The sequence below is a fragment of the Oryzias latipes genome, chromosome 3, assembly GCF_002234675.1.
Source record: "Oryzias latipes chromosome 3, ASM223467v1".
In the NCBI taxonomy this organism is placed as follows: Eukaryota; Metazoa; Chordata; class Actinopteri; order Beloniformes; family Adrianichthyidae; genus Oryzias; species Oryzias latipes.
In genome coordinates, this window is record NC_019861.2 from 6,967,125 (window position 1) to 6,983,172 (window position 16,048).

Here is a 16,048-nt window from a genome sequence, read left to right on the forward strand (position 1 = left end):
TGGGGGCAAATGAAGAGACTATGAGCCATTTCAAACATTTAACATATGCATGAACTATTCATACAGTTGTGTTGATGGACTTTGTGTGCTGGTCTGATTGAGTGGGTGCACTGTGTGCTGGGGAAGTGCCATCAGGTGGGAGTGGAGGATGCAAAGACACCTCAGTGGGGGGGTTGAGCTATAAAATCGATGCTGGTGTCAAATAAAGGTGAAATGAAGTCCATTACCCTACTACGCCTCCTCCTTCAGAGCACAGCGTGACCTTTTGCCACCTGACCTCACTGTGAGTACAAGCCACAGTGGGGAAGGTGCAGTTGTCTCCAGCTGAAAATGGATTTGCCTGCTCTGTGGAAAATTGAAGGTTCAGCATGAGGTGAATAATTGCTGTTTCCTTGGACCGTAAAGTCAGGTCTCAAGGTGAGCTGAGGTGACACTAAGTTCCTCGTTTGTGGATTATCAAGGTGGCATTTGCATTATTGTTGACTTTTATCAAAGGTAGCAGCTCACAAGTTGAAATCAGGGAGATAAACGACACCGACTGACAGTCTCTATTCTCAAACGTTTGTTCTCTTTTTTAAGAAAAATGCCACAAGTACATGTCAAAAAACAACAACATGATTTTCATTGGAGGGGGACATTAAATGTGAACAAACTCTTAAAGATAACAGTATTTTTTTTCTTTTCAAAAATAGATATCCTAAAAGGCCTATACCATGCTATTCTTAAGGCTTTTAAAGTAGACTATATATATATATATGATAATATATTCTCACTAAAGAACATTTTTTTTAATGAATATGAGTTATTTTAGCAAGCTATTTTCCAACCTGAAAGTAAGACAACTCTTTCTCTCTTTGGCAGTGATGTTCCCTCATGTCCATAAATATAAACATGGGGGATCTCTGGGATTGGGAGGGGCTGGTGCTCAGAGAGCAGGTTTTAGAGAAATACTAAGAAATGCGTGAATGGAGCAAAATCCCACTTTGGGGTTTGTTTTTTGTGAGGAATTAACATTATAATACACTTAAAAGCTCAAAAAGATGATTTTACAAAATGTAGGCCTTTTTAAATATTTGCAATATTTAAAAAAAAAAAAGCAAAAGGGGAATACACCTTTCACAAGCTTGCAATTCTAACGCCCTTAAAAGTCTGCCACGTCAAATTCCAAAAGAATTTCCCAAGTGACTACCTAATGATGCTCAAGGAATTATTAGGCAATACTTTGAAATCCTTAGGAGGAGTTTAAATTTGTAGAAGGGACTGATGATGAATTTTTAGAAAAATTGAAAGATGGTAGCCTCTTCCTGAAGTCAAATAATTTTAAACAGGACAGGGGACAGGACACAGCTCTGCAACTCAGAACTTGTGTAGCTCTCCAGTCAGACTTCTTTAAAGAACTAAAATGCTTCAGTGACATGTAGCATTTTGTTTTGTTTTTTGATTTCCTGAGAAGCTTCTGTGATTCCTCGACTTTTGCCTCTGACACCAAAGTTCAACTCAAAGGGGAAATGAAAATCATGGGTGTCATGTATGAAACATGCAAAAAAATCGGGGTACACGTCGCCTGCTGCTCAAAAGCTCTTATTCCTAGAGCAAAAGCTGATGGAACTGACTCATTTAGTATAAAGATTGAAAAAAAATAATTCTCCTTGATTTATTGTTTTTGTTAATGTTGTCATGGCTACAGAACACTTTTCGACCCAGACGCTGGAACCCGGAAGAAACACAGAGGAGGACGAGCGTGGCAGGTAAGGGGTTTTAATCAACAGGTAGGTGAGAGATCGAGAGCAGGATCTTGAGTTCCCAACGAGCGAAGAGCAGACTTCGGTGGCGTCACTGGTGGATTCTTTTGCAGACCTTCCCAGGAGTCGACGTCGGAGGAGGTCCGAGAGATAGCGGACGGCAGAGGCTCGAGGTGTGACCAGCAGGAGAAGACAGAGGGAGGGCTCCGGACTGAGGCAGATTCTGGCGACCACTTGTGACAATGGATGATGCCTGAATGGGAATGTTACGGGTCGAAAGCCATACCCTTTGGCCTGGTTGGTAATTAGGTCCCACCACCCTGCGACGGTTGGCGATCTAGCAGTTGCTCTCCTTGGTGCAGATGAGAGTGGCCTTTGTCTGAGTCCAGATGCGTTGGCAACGCTGAAGGTGATGTTGGACGGAAGGCACTGTCAGATCCAATTCCTGTGATGGAGACACAGAGGTGGTGAGTACCCGAGGGTGGTTTCAAAAGGAGAGATCCCAGTGGCAGATGAGGGGTGAATATTGTGGGCATACTCAATCCAGACGAGGAATCGGGACCAGTCCTGTTGATTCTGTGCCCCAGACAGCGGAGAGCTGCCTCCAGTTCCTGGTTCGCTCTCTCCGCTTGGCCATTAGACTGGGGATGGTATCCAGAGGTGAGGCTGACCATGGCCCCCAAGGCCGTACAGAAGGCCTTCCAGACCTGGGAGATGAACTGGAGACAATGTCCACTGGGATGCCATGATGGCGGAAAATGTGACTGACCATAATTTCCGCTGTGGCGGTGACAGTGGCAGTGGGGAGCTGGGGGAGTGGAATGAAGTGAGCCATTTTTGAGAATCGACAACTGTGAGGATGACAGTGTTCCCATGAGATGGGGGTAACCCGGTGACGAAGTCCATGGCTATGTGGGACCAAGGTCGGTTGGGAGTGGGGGGCGGATGGAGCAGCCCCGCAGGAGCAGAGGATGACGATTTAGACCGTGCAGAAGTAGTGCAGGCCGCGATGTACTCACGTACATCCTTGTCCATGGATGGCCAGTGGAACCACTTGCGGATGAGATTAAAGGTCCGGTGTACCCCTCCATGGCAAGCCATCCGGGAAGCGTGACCCCAGGCGATTACTTCAGAACGGAGATCGGATGGCAAGTACAAGGTACCCCTAGGGACAGGAGGGTGATTATTGTCTTTAGCGAGTGCTTGAAGTACCCTGGTCTTGATGTCCCATGTCAGGTTTCCAATGATCCAGGTGGAAGGAAGGATAGTGGAGGTGGACTGTTCAGAGGGGGTGTATTTCCGGGATAGGGCGTCGGGCTTGACATTACGAGATCTGGGTCTGTAGGTGATTGGAAATTGGAAGCGATCAAAGAAGAGACACCATCGAGCTTGCTTGGAGTTTAGCCTCTTGGCGGAACGGAGATAAGCCAGGTTTTTGTGATCGGTCCATACTATGAATGGCTGCTCGGCCCCCTCCAACCAGTGACGTCACTCTTCCAGCACCAGCTTGATGGCCAAAAGCTCCCGGTTCCCCACATCATAATTCTGTTCAGCAGGAGACAATTTCCGTGAAAAGAAAGCACAGGGTTTCAACTTGCCAGTGACGGCTTCCTTTTGGGATAAAACGTCCCCCACTCCTGAGTCCGAAGCATCCACTTCCACCACGAATTGCAGAGAGGAGTCAGGCTGGATGAGGATGGGGGCTGTAACAAAGAGACTCTTTAATTTTTTAAAGGCTTGTTGAGCTTCCGTGGACCGGAGGTAGGGATGATTAGTGGAAGTTAGACGTGTAAGAGGGGAGGCAATACTGCTGTAGTTACTTATAAAACGTCTGTAGAAGTTTTCGAATCCCAGGAATTGTTGGAGTTTCTTTCGGCTGTCAGGTGGCGCCCAGTTAGCAACTGCCTCAATTTTGGATGGGTCAGGTCGAATGCAACCCGCCTCGATGATGTAACCTAAGAACTGGACAGTGGTCACATGAAACTCACATTTTTCAAATTTAACAAAGAGCTGATTTTCTGATAGTCTCTCGAGTACGAGACGCACGTGGTGTTCATGCTGGGGCTGGTCGTTGGAATAAATAAGAATGTCATCTAAATAAACGAATACAAAGCGATTAATGAAATCGCGGAGGATGTCGTTTACTAACCTTTGGAAAACTGCCGGGGCGTTGGTGAGGCCAAAAGGCATGACCACATATTCATAATGCCCAAGGGGAGTGTTAAAGGCAGTCTTCCATTCCTCGCCATCTTTGATGCAGACCAAATGATAGGCGTTGCGTAGGTCTAATTTAGTGAAGATCCGGGCCTCCTGAACAGAGTCAAAAACGGATGAAATCAATGGCAATGAATAACTAGTTCGCGGTAGTTGATGCATGGTCTGAGTGTCTTATCCTTTTTTTCCACAAAAAAGAAGCCTGCTCCCACAGGGGAGGAGGACGGTCGTATGTGGCCCAGGGAGAGTGTTTCTTGGACATACTGTTCCATAGCAGCTCGTTCGGGACCGGATAGATTGAATAATCGGCCCTTGGGCAGCAGAGCACCTGGCAGGAGATTTATAGCGCAATCATAAGGTCTATGCGGGGGCAGAGCACTAGCCTTAGATTTACTGAAAATGGTCTTTAAGTCATGATAACACGGCGGATTAGCAGTAAGATCGACCTGACTAGGACTCTCCACACAATGAGGGGACACATTGGGGACGGCAGAAAGTAAACAGTTGGCGAGGCAGTAGGGGCTCCATTGAGTGATGGTCCCCTGAGACCAGTTGAATTGAGGGTTATGTAGTTTGAGGCAGGAAAACCCCAGCACTATGGTAGTGTGAGCAGACTGAGTAACGAGGAAACGAATGGACTCCCTATGATTACCTGACACGACGAGTAAATGGGCTTGGTGCGGTGAGTGATGCGCGATAGGTGTTGACCACCCAGACCAGAGGCTTCAATAGGGATGTCCAGTGGTTCTGTGGGTATCGACAAACGGTTAAACAGATGATGATCAATAACGCTCTGTTCTGCCCCAGAGTATATGAGGGCCTTTAAATCGTGGACGACAAGATCACAACATAGCTTGACAGGAATTAACAAAGACTCTTCACCAAAATACTTGGAGACTGGCTCCCTCGTGGCCTGTCGTTTAACGAGGGGCTTGGGAGTTTAAACGAAGAGGGCATGTGGAAACTAAATGACCTTTTGTTCCGCAGTAGAAGCATGCTCCTTCGTCGCGCATCTTGCGGCGTTCTTCCTCGGACAACCTCGAATGACCGATCTGCATAGGTTCCTCCGGAGGTTTTATAGAAATGGGGATTTCCGTGTGTATGCTATGATCGGCAGGTGGAGCACCTAATGGCTTGGCGATGGGGCGAGGAGGAGGATGAGTGCGTTCTCTCTGACGCTCCCGTAGTCTAAGGTCCGATCTGAGCGCCGCGGAGACCAACTCTTCAAATGAACGTGCTTCGGGTTGAGAGCAGAGATGATCTTTAATCTGTTCATTCAACGATTGGTAAAAAAACACCTTTTAGGGCCACGTCGGGCCAGCCAGCTTCAACCGCCAGGATTCGAAAGTCGACAACATGGTCACTAACCGGTCGACTCCGCTGCTTAAGAGCGAGAAGCCGCCGGCTCACTTCTTCCTGTCTTCGGGGTTGGTCAAAGATCAAACAGAACTTGCTGATGAAACGTTCGTACGTGAGGTGACTAATAGGGTTGGCAGAGAGAAAAGCTTGGGCCCACTGGAGTGCTTTATTACCTAGAGAATTTATAATGAGAGTTATCTTACTGTGGTCTGTTTGGTAGTAACAGGGGGCTTGTTGACATATCAGTTGGCACTGCAGTAAAAATCCTCCGCAGGCTTCCATGTCCCCGAAGAAAGTCGGAAGTCTTCTGAAGCGGATGGAGATCCGGAACCGGAAGAGGTAGGATTGATGGGAGCCTGAGCTGTGGGAGCCAAGACATGGGTAAATTGTCCAGTTAATTCAAGTAAGGTCTGAGTCATACCGACGAGGCGGTGAAAAAGGTCTTGTTGGGCAGCGGCCATTTGTGCATAAAGCAACAAGTTTACTGGTTGTTAATCATTATGGTAAGGTTTAAATGAAAAAAAACAAAAAAAAGGGCGGAGCCTGTCCACACACACACTCAAATGTTATAAACACACCTGTTAGTTGCAAAAATGTCCACCTGTCGACATGTACACAAAACAGATAATGTTCACACGCATACTTATGCCTTAAAACCAACTAGTGTGAAATATTTCAGTCATTCAGTCTGTTGAGCTAACACCTGTGCTCAGGTGAGTGTTTATGTTCTTCTAAAATGGATGGTGGAACGTGAAAAGAAGGAGGGAGAGTGCCCAGCCATCCCCACCCCAAGACCCCCACCGCACCAGCAGCGGTAGCCGGAATCCCCCCAACGCCACACGGGAACCGGCAGGGATCAACCGCCGCCCGGGCGACCAAGCCCGCCACCCAGGCCAGGGCCAGCAGGGCCGCCGCAAGGCCCCCAGAGCCAGAGAGCAGGGAGGCACGGAGGGAAAGAGGGCGCCGCCCCAGCCCAACCAGGAGAGCAGCCCCCCCGCCGCGCCGGGAGAACCCAGCGCAGGGCCCCACCGGAGAAGGACGCCCACAGCCCCAGACGAGCACCCCACCACCACCCAGGAGTTCCGGGCATCCCCCCGCCCCAACCCCAGGTACGAGCCAGGACCCCCCAAGGGAGACCCACTCCGCACTCCAGGCAGCCATCCGCCCGGCCCACGGTTGGTCCAGGGAGGAGCGAGGCAGGGGCCCGCCGCCCCCGCCCAGGAGGGGGGAACCCCGGGGAAAAAAGAGGGCCCACAAGGGGTGTTGTAAATATGGCCCGACCAGGCTCGGCCACAGTTGGAAATTTGGCGGGGCCCAGCACTCAGGAGCAAGGACCAGAACCCACCCCCCCAGGGAAACGAACACCCCCGGAACGAACACATCAGATGTAATGTGAACCCCCCCACCGCGCGGAGAGAGCACCGCCGGGCCCAGGAAGCCGGCACCCCGGGGACACAGCCGCCGTTGCAAAGGGGCCCGTACCCCCCACCAGGGAAGAGGCAGGGGACAGATGGTCCTAGGTCCCACCTTCTTTGCAAAATGTGTGTGCGTGTATGTGTGTTTGAGAGAGTGTGTGCGTGCATGTGTGTGTGTTTATGTTGGGATGTATATATTGAGGGGGGAGGGGTGTGTGTACTAAGGGGGGTGCGGTTAAAATTGGCGGGTAGGGCACTAAGGGGACATCTCCTGATTACTCACAGTGACGTCCCCTCACCCTCCCCACCAAGGGGCCCTAAATGTCTAAGGTGCGGTTAAAATTGGTGGGTAGGGTGCTAGGAGGACATCCGCTGCTTGCTGGCAGTGATGTCCAAGCACCCCCCCTACCAAGGCCCCTACATGTCTAAGGTGCAAATAAAACCAGGTAAGGGGTTTTAATCAACAAGTAGGTGAGAGATTAAGAGCAGGATCTTGAGCTCCCAACGAGCCAAGAGCAGACTTCGGTGGCATCACTGGTGGATTCTTCCGCAGACCTTCGGAAGGAGTCGACGTCGGAGGAGGTCCGAGAGATGGCAGGAGACGGCAGAGGCTCAAGATGTGACCAGCAGGAGAAGACAGAGGGAGGGCTCCGGACTGAGGCAGATTCTGTCGACCACTTGTGACAATGGATTCCTGGAAGTAAGTAGAGATAGAAGTTAGGCGCAGGCTTGACGAAACAAAGCAACAAGAACGAGACGTGATGACCAACTATGCACCATCAGGGGCAACGGACTGGCGAAGAATGATGATCCTGAAACTCCTTATGAAGGTGGGTGAGGGGATGCGGTAAACGGTCGCAGCTGGGATGAATCAGGAGCCAAGCGGAGAGGAAAGGGGGAGGAGTCTGACAGAGGCACCATATCAAATGTCTTGTGTTTGGGAACAGTCTAGACGTGGGTCAAAAACAGAAAAAAACGCTCTTCTGGTTCTGTTGATTATTTTTTTTTTTGTAAATCCTATGATTTAAAAATTCATTTATCAGGGATAAGTTCACGCCCTGTTTAATCTGATGGCTTTGCTCTTCTTCAATAAAAAGAAAATAATGTCAATAAAGTAAAAACAAATACACTTTTACTGTATATCTGTTCCTCCCTCTGATTACGTCCTCAGAATTGCATAATCAAGTGTAAATGTCACGGTGGTGGGGCTCGAGAGCTGGTAGGACCCAGAATGCAGAGGCGGAGGCACACGGTTCAAGGGCAAGGGGTTTAATTACAAACAAAGGGCGCTGCCGAGAAGGATGACAAAACCAAAAAACAAAAACTCACTGTGACGTGGCATGAGACAAGGAACAAGGAACGAGGAACATGGCATGACATGACATGAACACCGGAACAGGAATAATGGACCAACACAGGAGGAAGGCAGAGACAAGACTTATATACAGACAGGGCAGACAAGACACAGGTGGACACGATCAGGGCTGATGGGGACCAAAGGAAGTAAAACTCAAGAAAACAGACAAGACAGGAGACTTTCAAAATAAAACAGGAAACAGAAACAAGACAGAACAAGGACCAAAAACAAGACAACAAGTTCAAATCATGACAGTAAATGCTGAACCTAGTGCCCAGTTTTCTGCAGTCCAGATTCTGTCGGGATGGATGTTAAGGTGTTTGACTCTTTTAGTGTCTACAACAGGGGTGTCAAACTCATTTTCACAGAGGACCACAACAGCATAGCGGTTGTCCTCAAAGGGCTAGATGTAACTTGTACATGTCACTTAATGTAATGAAAAATAAACGTAACTACTTCTTAATGTAAATAACTCATTATTTATGTATTTAACTTTTTAAAGTGACAATTGCAGTTGCATAAAAAAACATAGGTTTGCTTGTTACTCTAGCATAAATCCTTTTACATTTGATTCTGTCAGGGTAGATTATATGGACAATGTTTAAGTCCTAATGAATAGTTGCCCAATCTGTTATTTCAAGTCCGATTCCCCCTAGATATGAATAAATACACATCAATTTTTATTTTTATTTTAAGAAATTAAAAAATTTTATACTCTCACAGGCCACATGAAATGACATGGAGGGCCACACTTGGCCCCCGGGCCTTGAGTTTGACAGACGTGGTCTATAACATTCTTTGTTTTGAATTTTGAGAGGCCGTGGCTTCTTCGATCTTGTTTCAATTTTCAGATTTTGTTGTACTGTTGCAGTGGTCCTGGTGCGGCGGCATCTCAAAGGGGGACGCTAGTCACCCGGTGGGGGAAGGCTGGGAGGGGAGGAGCGGGGAGTAATGTTTGGACGTCTGAATTTTTTCCGCGGCGGAACATGAACAAAGCACACTTTGGGACCGCATATCCACAGGTCTTACATCTCTTACATTAACCTAATCATAACTGTGAATTCGAAACCGTAATTTTTGTTGTTAATGGCGGTTTTAACGTCTTATAAGAACTGTAAACCTGACCAGACGTTGACGCATTTCGCACATGCAACCGTTACGGATTGGATACCTACACCTGCCTATATCTGCAACTGTGATCAAATTTGTTGTAGAAAGGAGAAAAGCACGTGTTGTGGGATCTGTGTGTGTGTGCGTGTGTGTGTGTGTGTGTATGTGTGTGCTGAAACTGGTGTGACTGCTTGCGCAGAGCAGGAAGGGAGGGGTGAAGAGCGCGTGTGAGTGTGTGGAACGTGTGCACATGCAGTAAGTCGCCGTTTTGGAGTTAAGAAATTAAAGTAATAAAGAAAGTTCATCTTAAAAAACTGAGAAGAAAGTGAACCCCGAAGGAAGATCAGCCTTCAGTCCTAGACAAGAACTCCCCTGCGTCTTCCGACCACTGTCAGAGAACGTGCGGCAGAAGACATTGCTGTTCAGGAAGTTCCCCTTTGTTTTCTATCACGGCCTCATCTTTTCTTAAAGTAGTGCCATAATCCTAACCCATCTGCCTTTTTGTAGAACTGGTGGACTGGTTTGATGGCCCATTAACCATTTCTGGAATGTGTTAGAATACTGCAGACCACCCCCAGTCTAGAAACAGGTTTTCAGAGAATTTTTATGCTGCGTTCACACCAAACACAATCCCGCATCAAATTTTCATTCTTCACTTATTAAATTTAATGCTTACTGCTTGTCCAAAAATGTATTTATGATATTGATGCTGCAAGTGGGAGGAGCTACTGTCCAAAGCTTTTAGCCCATCACTAAATGGAAGCGTTCACTGTATATCTTATGTGGACTTATTGAGCAGGTCGTCCAACGATCGAAGGATTGGCGGCTCAATCCCCGGTCCCCCCAGTCAACTGTTGTTGTGTCCTTGGTCAAGACACTTCACCCTCTTTGCCTCCAGTGTAGCTCCACTGGTGTGTGACTGTGGATGAATGTCCCGGAGATGGTCAGAGGTCAGTAGGTGCGAACTGGCAGCCACGCCTCTGTCAGCCTGCCCCTAGGGCAGCTGTGGCTTCATAGGTAGCTTACTATCACCAAGTATGGATGAGTAGTGAATGAATAATGTACACATTGTAAGCGCTTTGAGCGTCTGGAAAAACGTAGATATATCCAATCCATTATTATTATTATTATATTTCATATCCAATCAAATCCAAGCATGGAAGACACCGATGAATTCTAGAGATCAGGTTTATTTATTTTGATGAGTTCTACAAAAGCATCGGTAATCATGTCTCCATGTCTGAATTCATGAGATCATTCAGAGACTCTCCCAGAACGGTTTCTTCACCATTTACTGCAGGAGCTTCATCTTAATGATGTCCGCTTTCAGGGGTACTTCTGTCTCTCTGTCATAAAATTAAGAACAAAATTAAAAGAACTTTTATTATCATTAAGATACAAATAAGAAGAATATCATAATGCATGGGAGGGGAACAAACGAGATTGATCATCTTTTTGGTTTTGGGCTCCACCTGCTGATCACGTCATCAACAAAATCATCAAAAATCACACACATTTTTGTCCAAAGTTCAAATGTTTGAACTCTGGAAACATCGCACCACACTGCCTAAAACATGCTGCCGCTAGACTGCCGAGCCTGACGGTCAAAACGCACCGTAGGACGTTTCAATGCGTCTGCACATTGACCTAGCAGTGAAAGTGGACACCCCTGTCATGTGAATCCTCTTCAAAATAAACTGAGACTTTATAACAGCAGTTGGTTTCCATTCTAACCTGACGAAAAATTGAAAAACACATTTTGGAAATCAGGACCTAAAACCTTTTTTAAATTTCCATGAGACGATTGTCTTTAGAAGAACAATACAAATATAATTAGGTAATGTGTGTTAGTGGGAAACAACTTTGTGTTCTCGTCTTTATTTCTAAACACTTTTAGTGACTGTCTGTCAGTCCTGCAACAGATTTTGTTCACTGTTTATTAGGATTCCTATGCTGGTCTTTTGGTCGGGATACAGCCTGGAGTTGCACTCTCTTTTCTAAAAACATCAACATCGTCAATAAAGTCTTTGGGGATTGCTGTGTACTTGAAATAATTATCTTTTTGAACATCCTTTCTGTTTCTGTGAATTTAAAATGGCTAGGGATCTCCTACAGAGTGCAGCAGTTTTTTTTCTTTTTCAGCATACTCTTTATTTAATTCAGATGCTTTTGTCTTGGAGTCATTAACTAAAATTATGGATTAACCACTGGGCTATAAAAAACTGCAGACAGTTGTTTAAGTAATTTTTGCAGTCTGGTTGTCACTGAAAGTTTCTATCTCTTCAGCATTTGGAATTGTTGTCTTTGTTTCTTAAGAATCCAAATTAGAAGTGGTTTAGCAAAAGCTTATTTTGTCCTCAAAAAAAAAATGAATGAATGAACCAACCAACCAACCACCTAAAAAAAACAACCAATCAACCCAACAGCCAACCAACCACCCACCTAACAAACAAATCAACCCCTCTAAATCAACCAACCACTCAACAAAAAAATTAATTTGGGATGTGTAAATATCACTGAATTACCTAAAACCATCAGGAAAGTCAAATATCTGGACTTCCGTTAGAGGTGTAGAGAGATTAAAGAGAGTCAACTCTGCCGACGTTGACTGCAGCACATTTATTTTATTCAAAAAGAGCTGATTATTATTAAAAAATAATAATCAGAAAAAAAGGATAAGGGTGCAAGAACAGAGATGGATGAAGGCAGCATAGAAGCTGTCAATCTTTTCTGCCTTTTCTGTGAAGAGTTTTTGCCTGAGGTGCTGGGCTTGAGCTGAATCCTGATCACTTATCCCATGTACTTATATTAAGTGGTTAGTGGAAAAGCAGGTACCTGTAAAACCCCAAGCAGGGTAAAGAGGGTAAAGAGAATGCATGATGGCTGAACATATGTCCCACTATTGAAAGATCTTGTGATTGTACTGAATCTGTTTGCAGCTGAACTATGCTGAGTCAAGGCTGACTCAACTTGAAGGCTGTCACTGCGAGAGGACCTGCAGCGCCAATGGCATTGTGTACCGGGATAAAGAGCTGTGGGTGGAGACTAAAAACTGCAGGAATTGTGCATGTAATGTGAGTATTGGATTCATCCTTCCATTGAGGAATAAAGTCTTATTTCATTTAGTAATAGTAGTAGTAGTACCCTTTTTTATTTTGGACAAGTGAAAACAAGTGTAAAATAACAAAAGACAAAAACGAGACAAAAATTATATAAAAAAAACAAGAAAATTATATAAAACAAGACAAGACAAAATTATATAAACACAAGTCCAAAAGGGAGTGAGAAGAAGAAAAATCTTATAAACTCTCACCCCCTTTACCTTGAGTCCTTACTTTCCTAACTAAACCCAGTACTCCCACCATCAAAGTCCAGTGCCCTACCCAAGTGTATATTCGGTTACAGTGCACAAGTAATTCTTATTTCCAAAAAACATGCAAATGAATAACAAAACAATCTCAAAGTATGCAGATTTACAAATGCTGACTTTCTGTATTTTTTTGTATTTGTACATATTTGTCCATGATCATATTTCTGTATTTATACTTAAACTCTTTTATGTTTGGACATTGTTTCAAGCATTTACTGGTTCTGTTCCACAACTTCAACCCACAAATTGAAACACAGAATCTCTTTTTATTTGTACGTGCTTTATGTATGAGAAATTTTTTTTTCCCTAAAATTATATTTTTCCTCTCTTTTAATAAATAACCTTTGGCTATCGTCGGTAATAAATTGTTTTCGGCCTTAAATATTATTTGAGCGTTACAATACTCTACTAGATCGTAGAATTTGAGTAATTTTGATTCTATGAATAATTTATTTGTGTGCTCAAGGTAACTGACTTTGTGTATGATTCGTATTGCTCTCTTCTGAAGTATTGAAAGTGAATGTAACATTGTTTTATAGTTGTTCCTCCAAACCTCTACACAATAAGAAAAATATGGTAAAACCAATGTACACTATAACATGTGGAGTGATTTGTGGTCAAGAACCAGTTTAGCTTTATTCAAAACAGAAATACTTCTGGATAGTTTAGTTTGTAAGTAGCTAATATGTGCTTTCCGGGTTAGTTTGTCATCAGTTATGACCCCAAGAAATTTAGTTTCTTAAATTCTTTCAAGTTTCACCCCACTTATGTGCATGTCAATGTTAATATTCTTACCTTTATGGTGACCAAATAACATAATTTTTGTTTTACTTAAATTTAGTGAAAGTTTGCTTACATCAAACCACAGCTTCAGATTTTCCATCTCCTTCTTAACATTTTCTATGAGTTGCTGCAGCTCATTCCCATCACAAAACACATTTGTATCATCAGCAAATAAAACTAGCCGTTATTTGTTAGAAACCTTAAATAAATCATTTATATATAAAATAAACAATATTGGTCCCAGAACCGACCCCTGAGGGACACCACAAACAATATCCAAACATTGGGAACAAGCACCTTCAACCTTTACAAACTGTTTTCTGTTGCTCAAATAGCTTCTGATCCAGTCTAGCACTAACCCCCTAATGCCATACTGTTCCAATTTATTAATTAACATAGCGTGGTTAATTGTGTCGAAAGCTTTTTTTAAATCAATAAATACCCCGATTACGTGTTTTTTATTATCAATTGCATTTGTAATATTTTCTGTTACATTCATCAGGGCCAGTGATGTTGATCGATTTGACCTGAACCCATACTGTCCTTCGTCCAGTATGTTGTGCTTTTCGATGAAAGAGTTTAATCTGGTTATGAACATTTTTTCCAGTATCTTTGATAACTGCGGTAACATAGAAACTGGCCTATGGTTTGTGAAGTGATGCTTGTTCCCGGTTTTGTACAGTGGTATAACTTTTGCTATTTTCATTTGATTAGGAAATGACCTGTTAAGAATGATAAATTAAAAATATATTCTAATGGTTTCAGAATTCCACTGATTGTTTTCACCAAAGCCATATCAATGCCATTAACATCAGTAGAGATTTATTTATTATTAACATGGACAACATGGTGAATATCATAATCCCAACGCAGTACAAAGGTAATGTATGATTTATGCTTTAAAATAGGCATTTTGACTCTTTTTTCTTTGTGTTTTTGTTAATTTGCTCCCATTATAAAAAACACATCATTTGTTTGGGTATGCCATCAGCTCCTCAAAATCATGGGTTAGTCGTTTAGTTCATCCTATAATTCCTGTAAGAGCATTGCTATCATCGCCATCATTCTTACATTTTGGTGGTTTTGCATTGTGATTCCTTCAAACTGAAATGAACTAAAATGAAAAAAAATGTGGCTTTAAGTGTTTGTATTTGTCTTTTGTATGGTATAAGTGAATGTAATTTTTTTGCTAGTTATTTCCTCTTTGACCACTTTGGTCATCAGAAGATCTGTAAAACAAGCTTTATAGATGTGTTGTTTTTTTTGGTGATCGTTCTTTCTGCACTGATTTCAGCTTTCATTTTAATTCTAAACTGCATGGTGGTCACCTGACTAGCTCATATGTGTTAAAACTAACCTTTGCAGTTATTTTCCTGAAATAACCAAAAGTACAATAATCCAGAAGTCCTGTAGCATATTACAAATATTTGAAGTTAAGAAGTCACTATTACATAAAAATAAGTAATCTGTTTTGAATTAAAGTTTGAAAGCAATAGGCACAACACTGTAAATAAATATTATTATGACTTCTAATGACTTGTTTCAACCTGCCCATTTTTCCACTGTTCTCTGACTTCTGCAAACCATCCAAAAAAAAACACCCCTAATAAGCATTTTTGGCACTCCACACTTTTACCTAAGGCTCAGAATTTCAAACTTGTTTAATCAGGTCATCCTGGGCTTCTGGGAGTTCGAGTAGCTGCATCACTGCACAGGAAGCACAGGCTAAAGTTTAGACATTCTGGTTACCTCCCATGGACATGTCATTACCTGATAACCACTGGGTGCTTGAGAAATCGTAAAAGGACGTAAAATGAAGAGGTGCTTGCAGGAGAAAAATGAGTTCTGTCCCTCAGGGCATGAGTAATAGCTGACAATATTAGGATCCTCAAAAAGCTGTTATAGATTTAGAGATGTCTGGGTCTTATGCCACCTTGAAGGTTGGCTACTAAACCTTAATGGTGTTTTGTTGATTTTGTTATTACTTATGTTTAAACTTAACTTTAAATTTTTCAAAAGTGCTTGAAGTCTGAAATTGAATTTTTCCTTCAATCCAGACATCATTAGAAAGCAGTTCTTTCTTTAATAAAGAAAACACTGGAATCTCAGACTTTAATTCCTTTGTTCTCAAACACAAACCTCAAACAAGAACTAACTTGTTTTCCTGCTTTCATCACGAAGATTTGCAAACTGTTAGAACAGTTGTTTGCATTTGAATTGCTTCATGACAGTTAACAGCAGCACAGTAAGAAACGCTGGAACATTAACCCAATGCCTTGCAGGAGACGTAGTGAAAACCAGTGGTGCTGATTCCGGACAGACTCACGTCCCCGAGTGTCATTATTTTATTCACCTTTTACACTACACAGCCCTGGGTCTGCACAGACGTGTCTGTGGATTGCCTCCCCCTTCTCCCTTCTCTTTCACATCGAATGGGATTTGTGCATCAAACTCCCGTTCTTTGCCTTTGTTTTCACATGTTAAAAGTCGCTGCTGGACATTTGTCTGAAAGTATGCTTAGAAACCTGACGCTCCCGCCGTGTGTGGGAGGAGCTACCATCCAATGTTTTTCTTACCCTACTAATAAAAGACACGGACAATTATGAGACACTAGTGTTCCGCAGCATAGTTAAGGGAAAGTGGAAGCTAAAAAAATAAAATTTGTAATTTAAGAAATTTTAATTTAAAAAATTTGACA

General features: G+C 43.5%; 1 protein-coding gene across 1 annotated transcript in view; it reads left to right on the forward strand.

The window, feature by feature from the left end:
• nell1 (neural EGFL like 1) overlaps positions 1-16,048 on the forward strand; it is a 507,083-nt gene that overhangs the window by 166,233 nt on the left and 324,802 nt on the right. Inside the window, exon 8 of the mRNA XM_023952325.1 lies at positions 12,137-12,271. Coding sequence (XP_023808093.1) covers positions 12,137-12,271 — 135 coding nt within the window. The remainder of the gene's footprint in view (positions 1-12,136; positions 12,272-16,048) is intronic.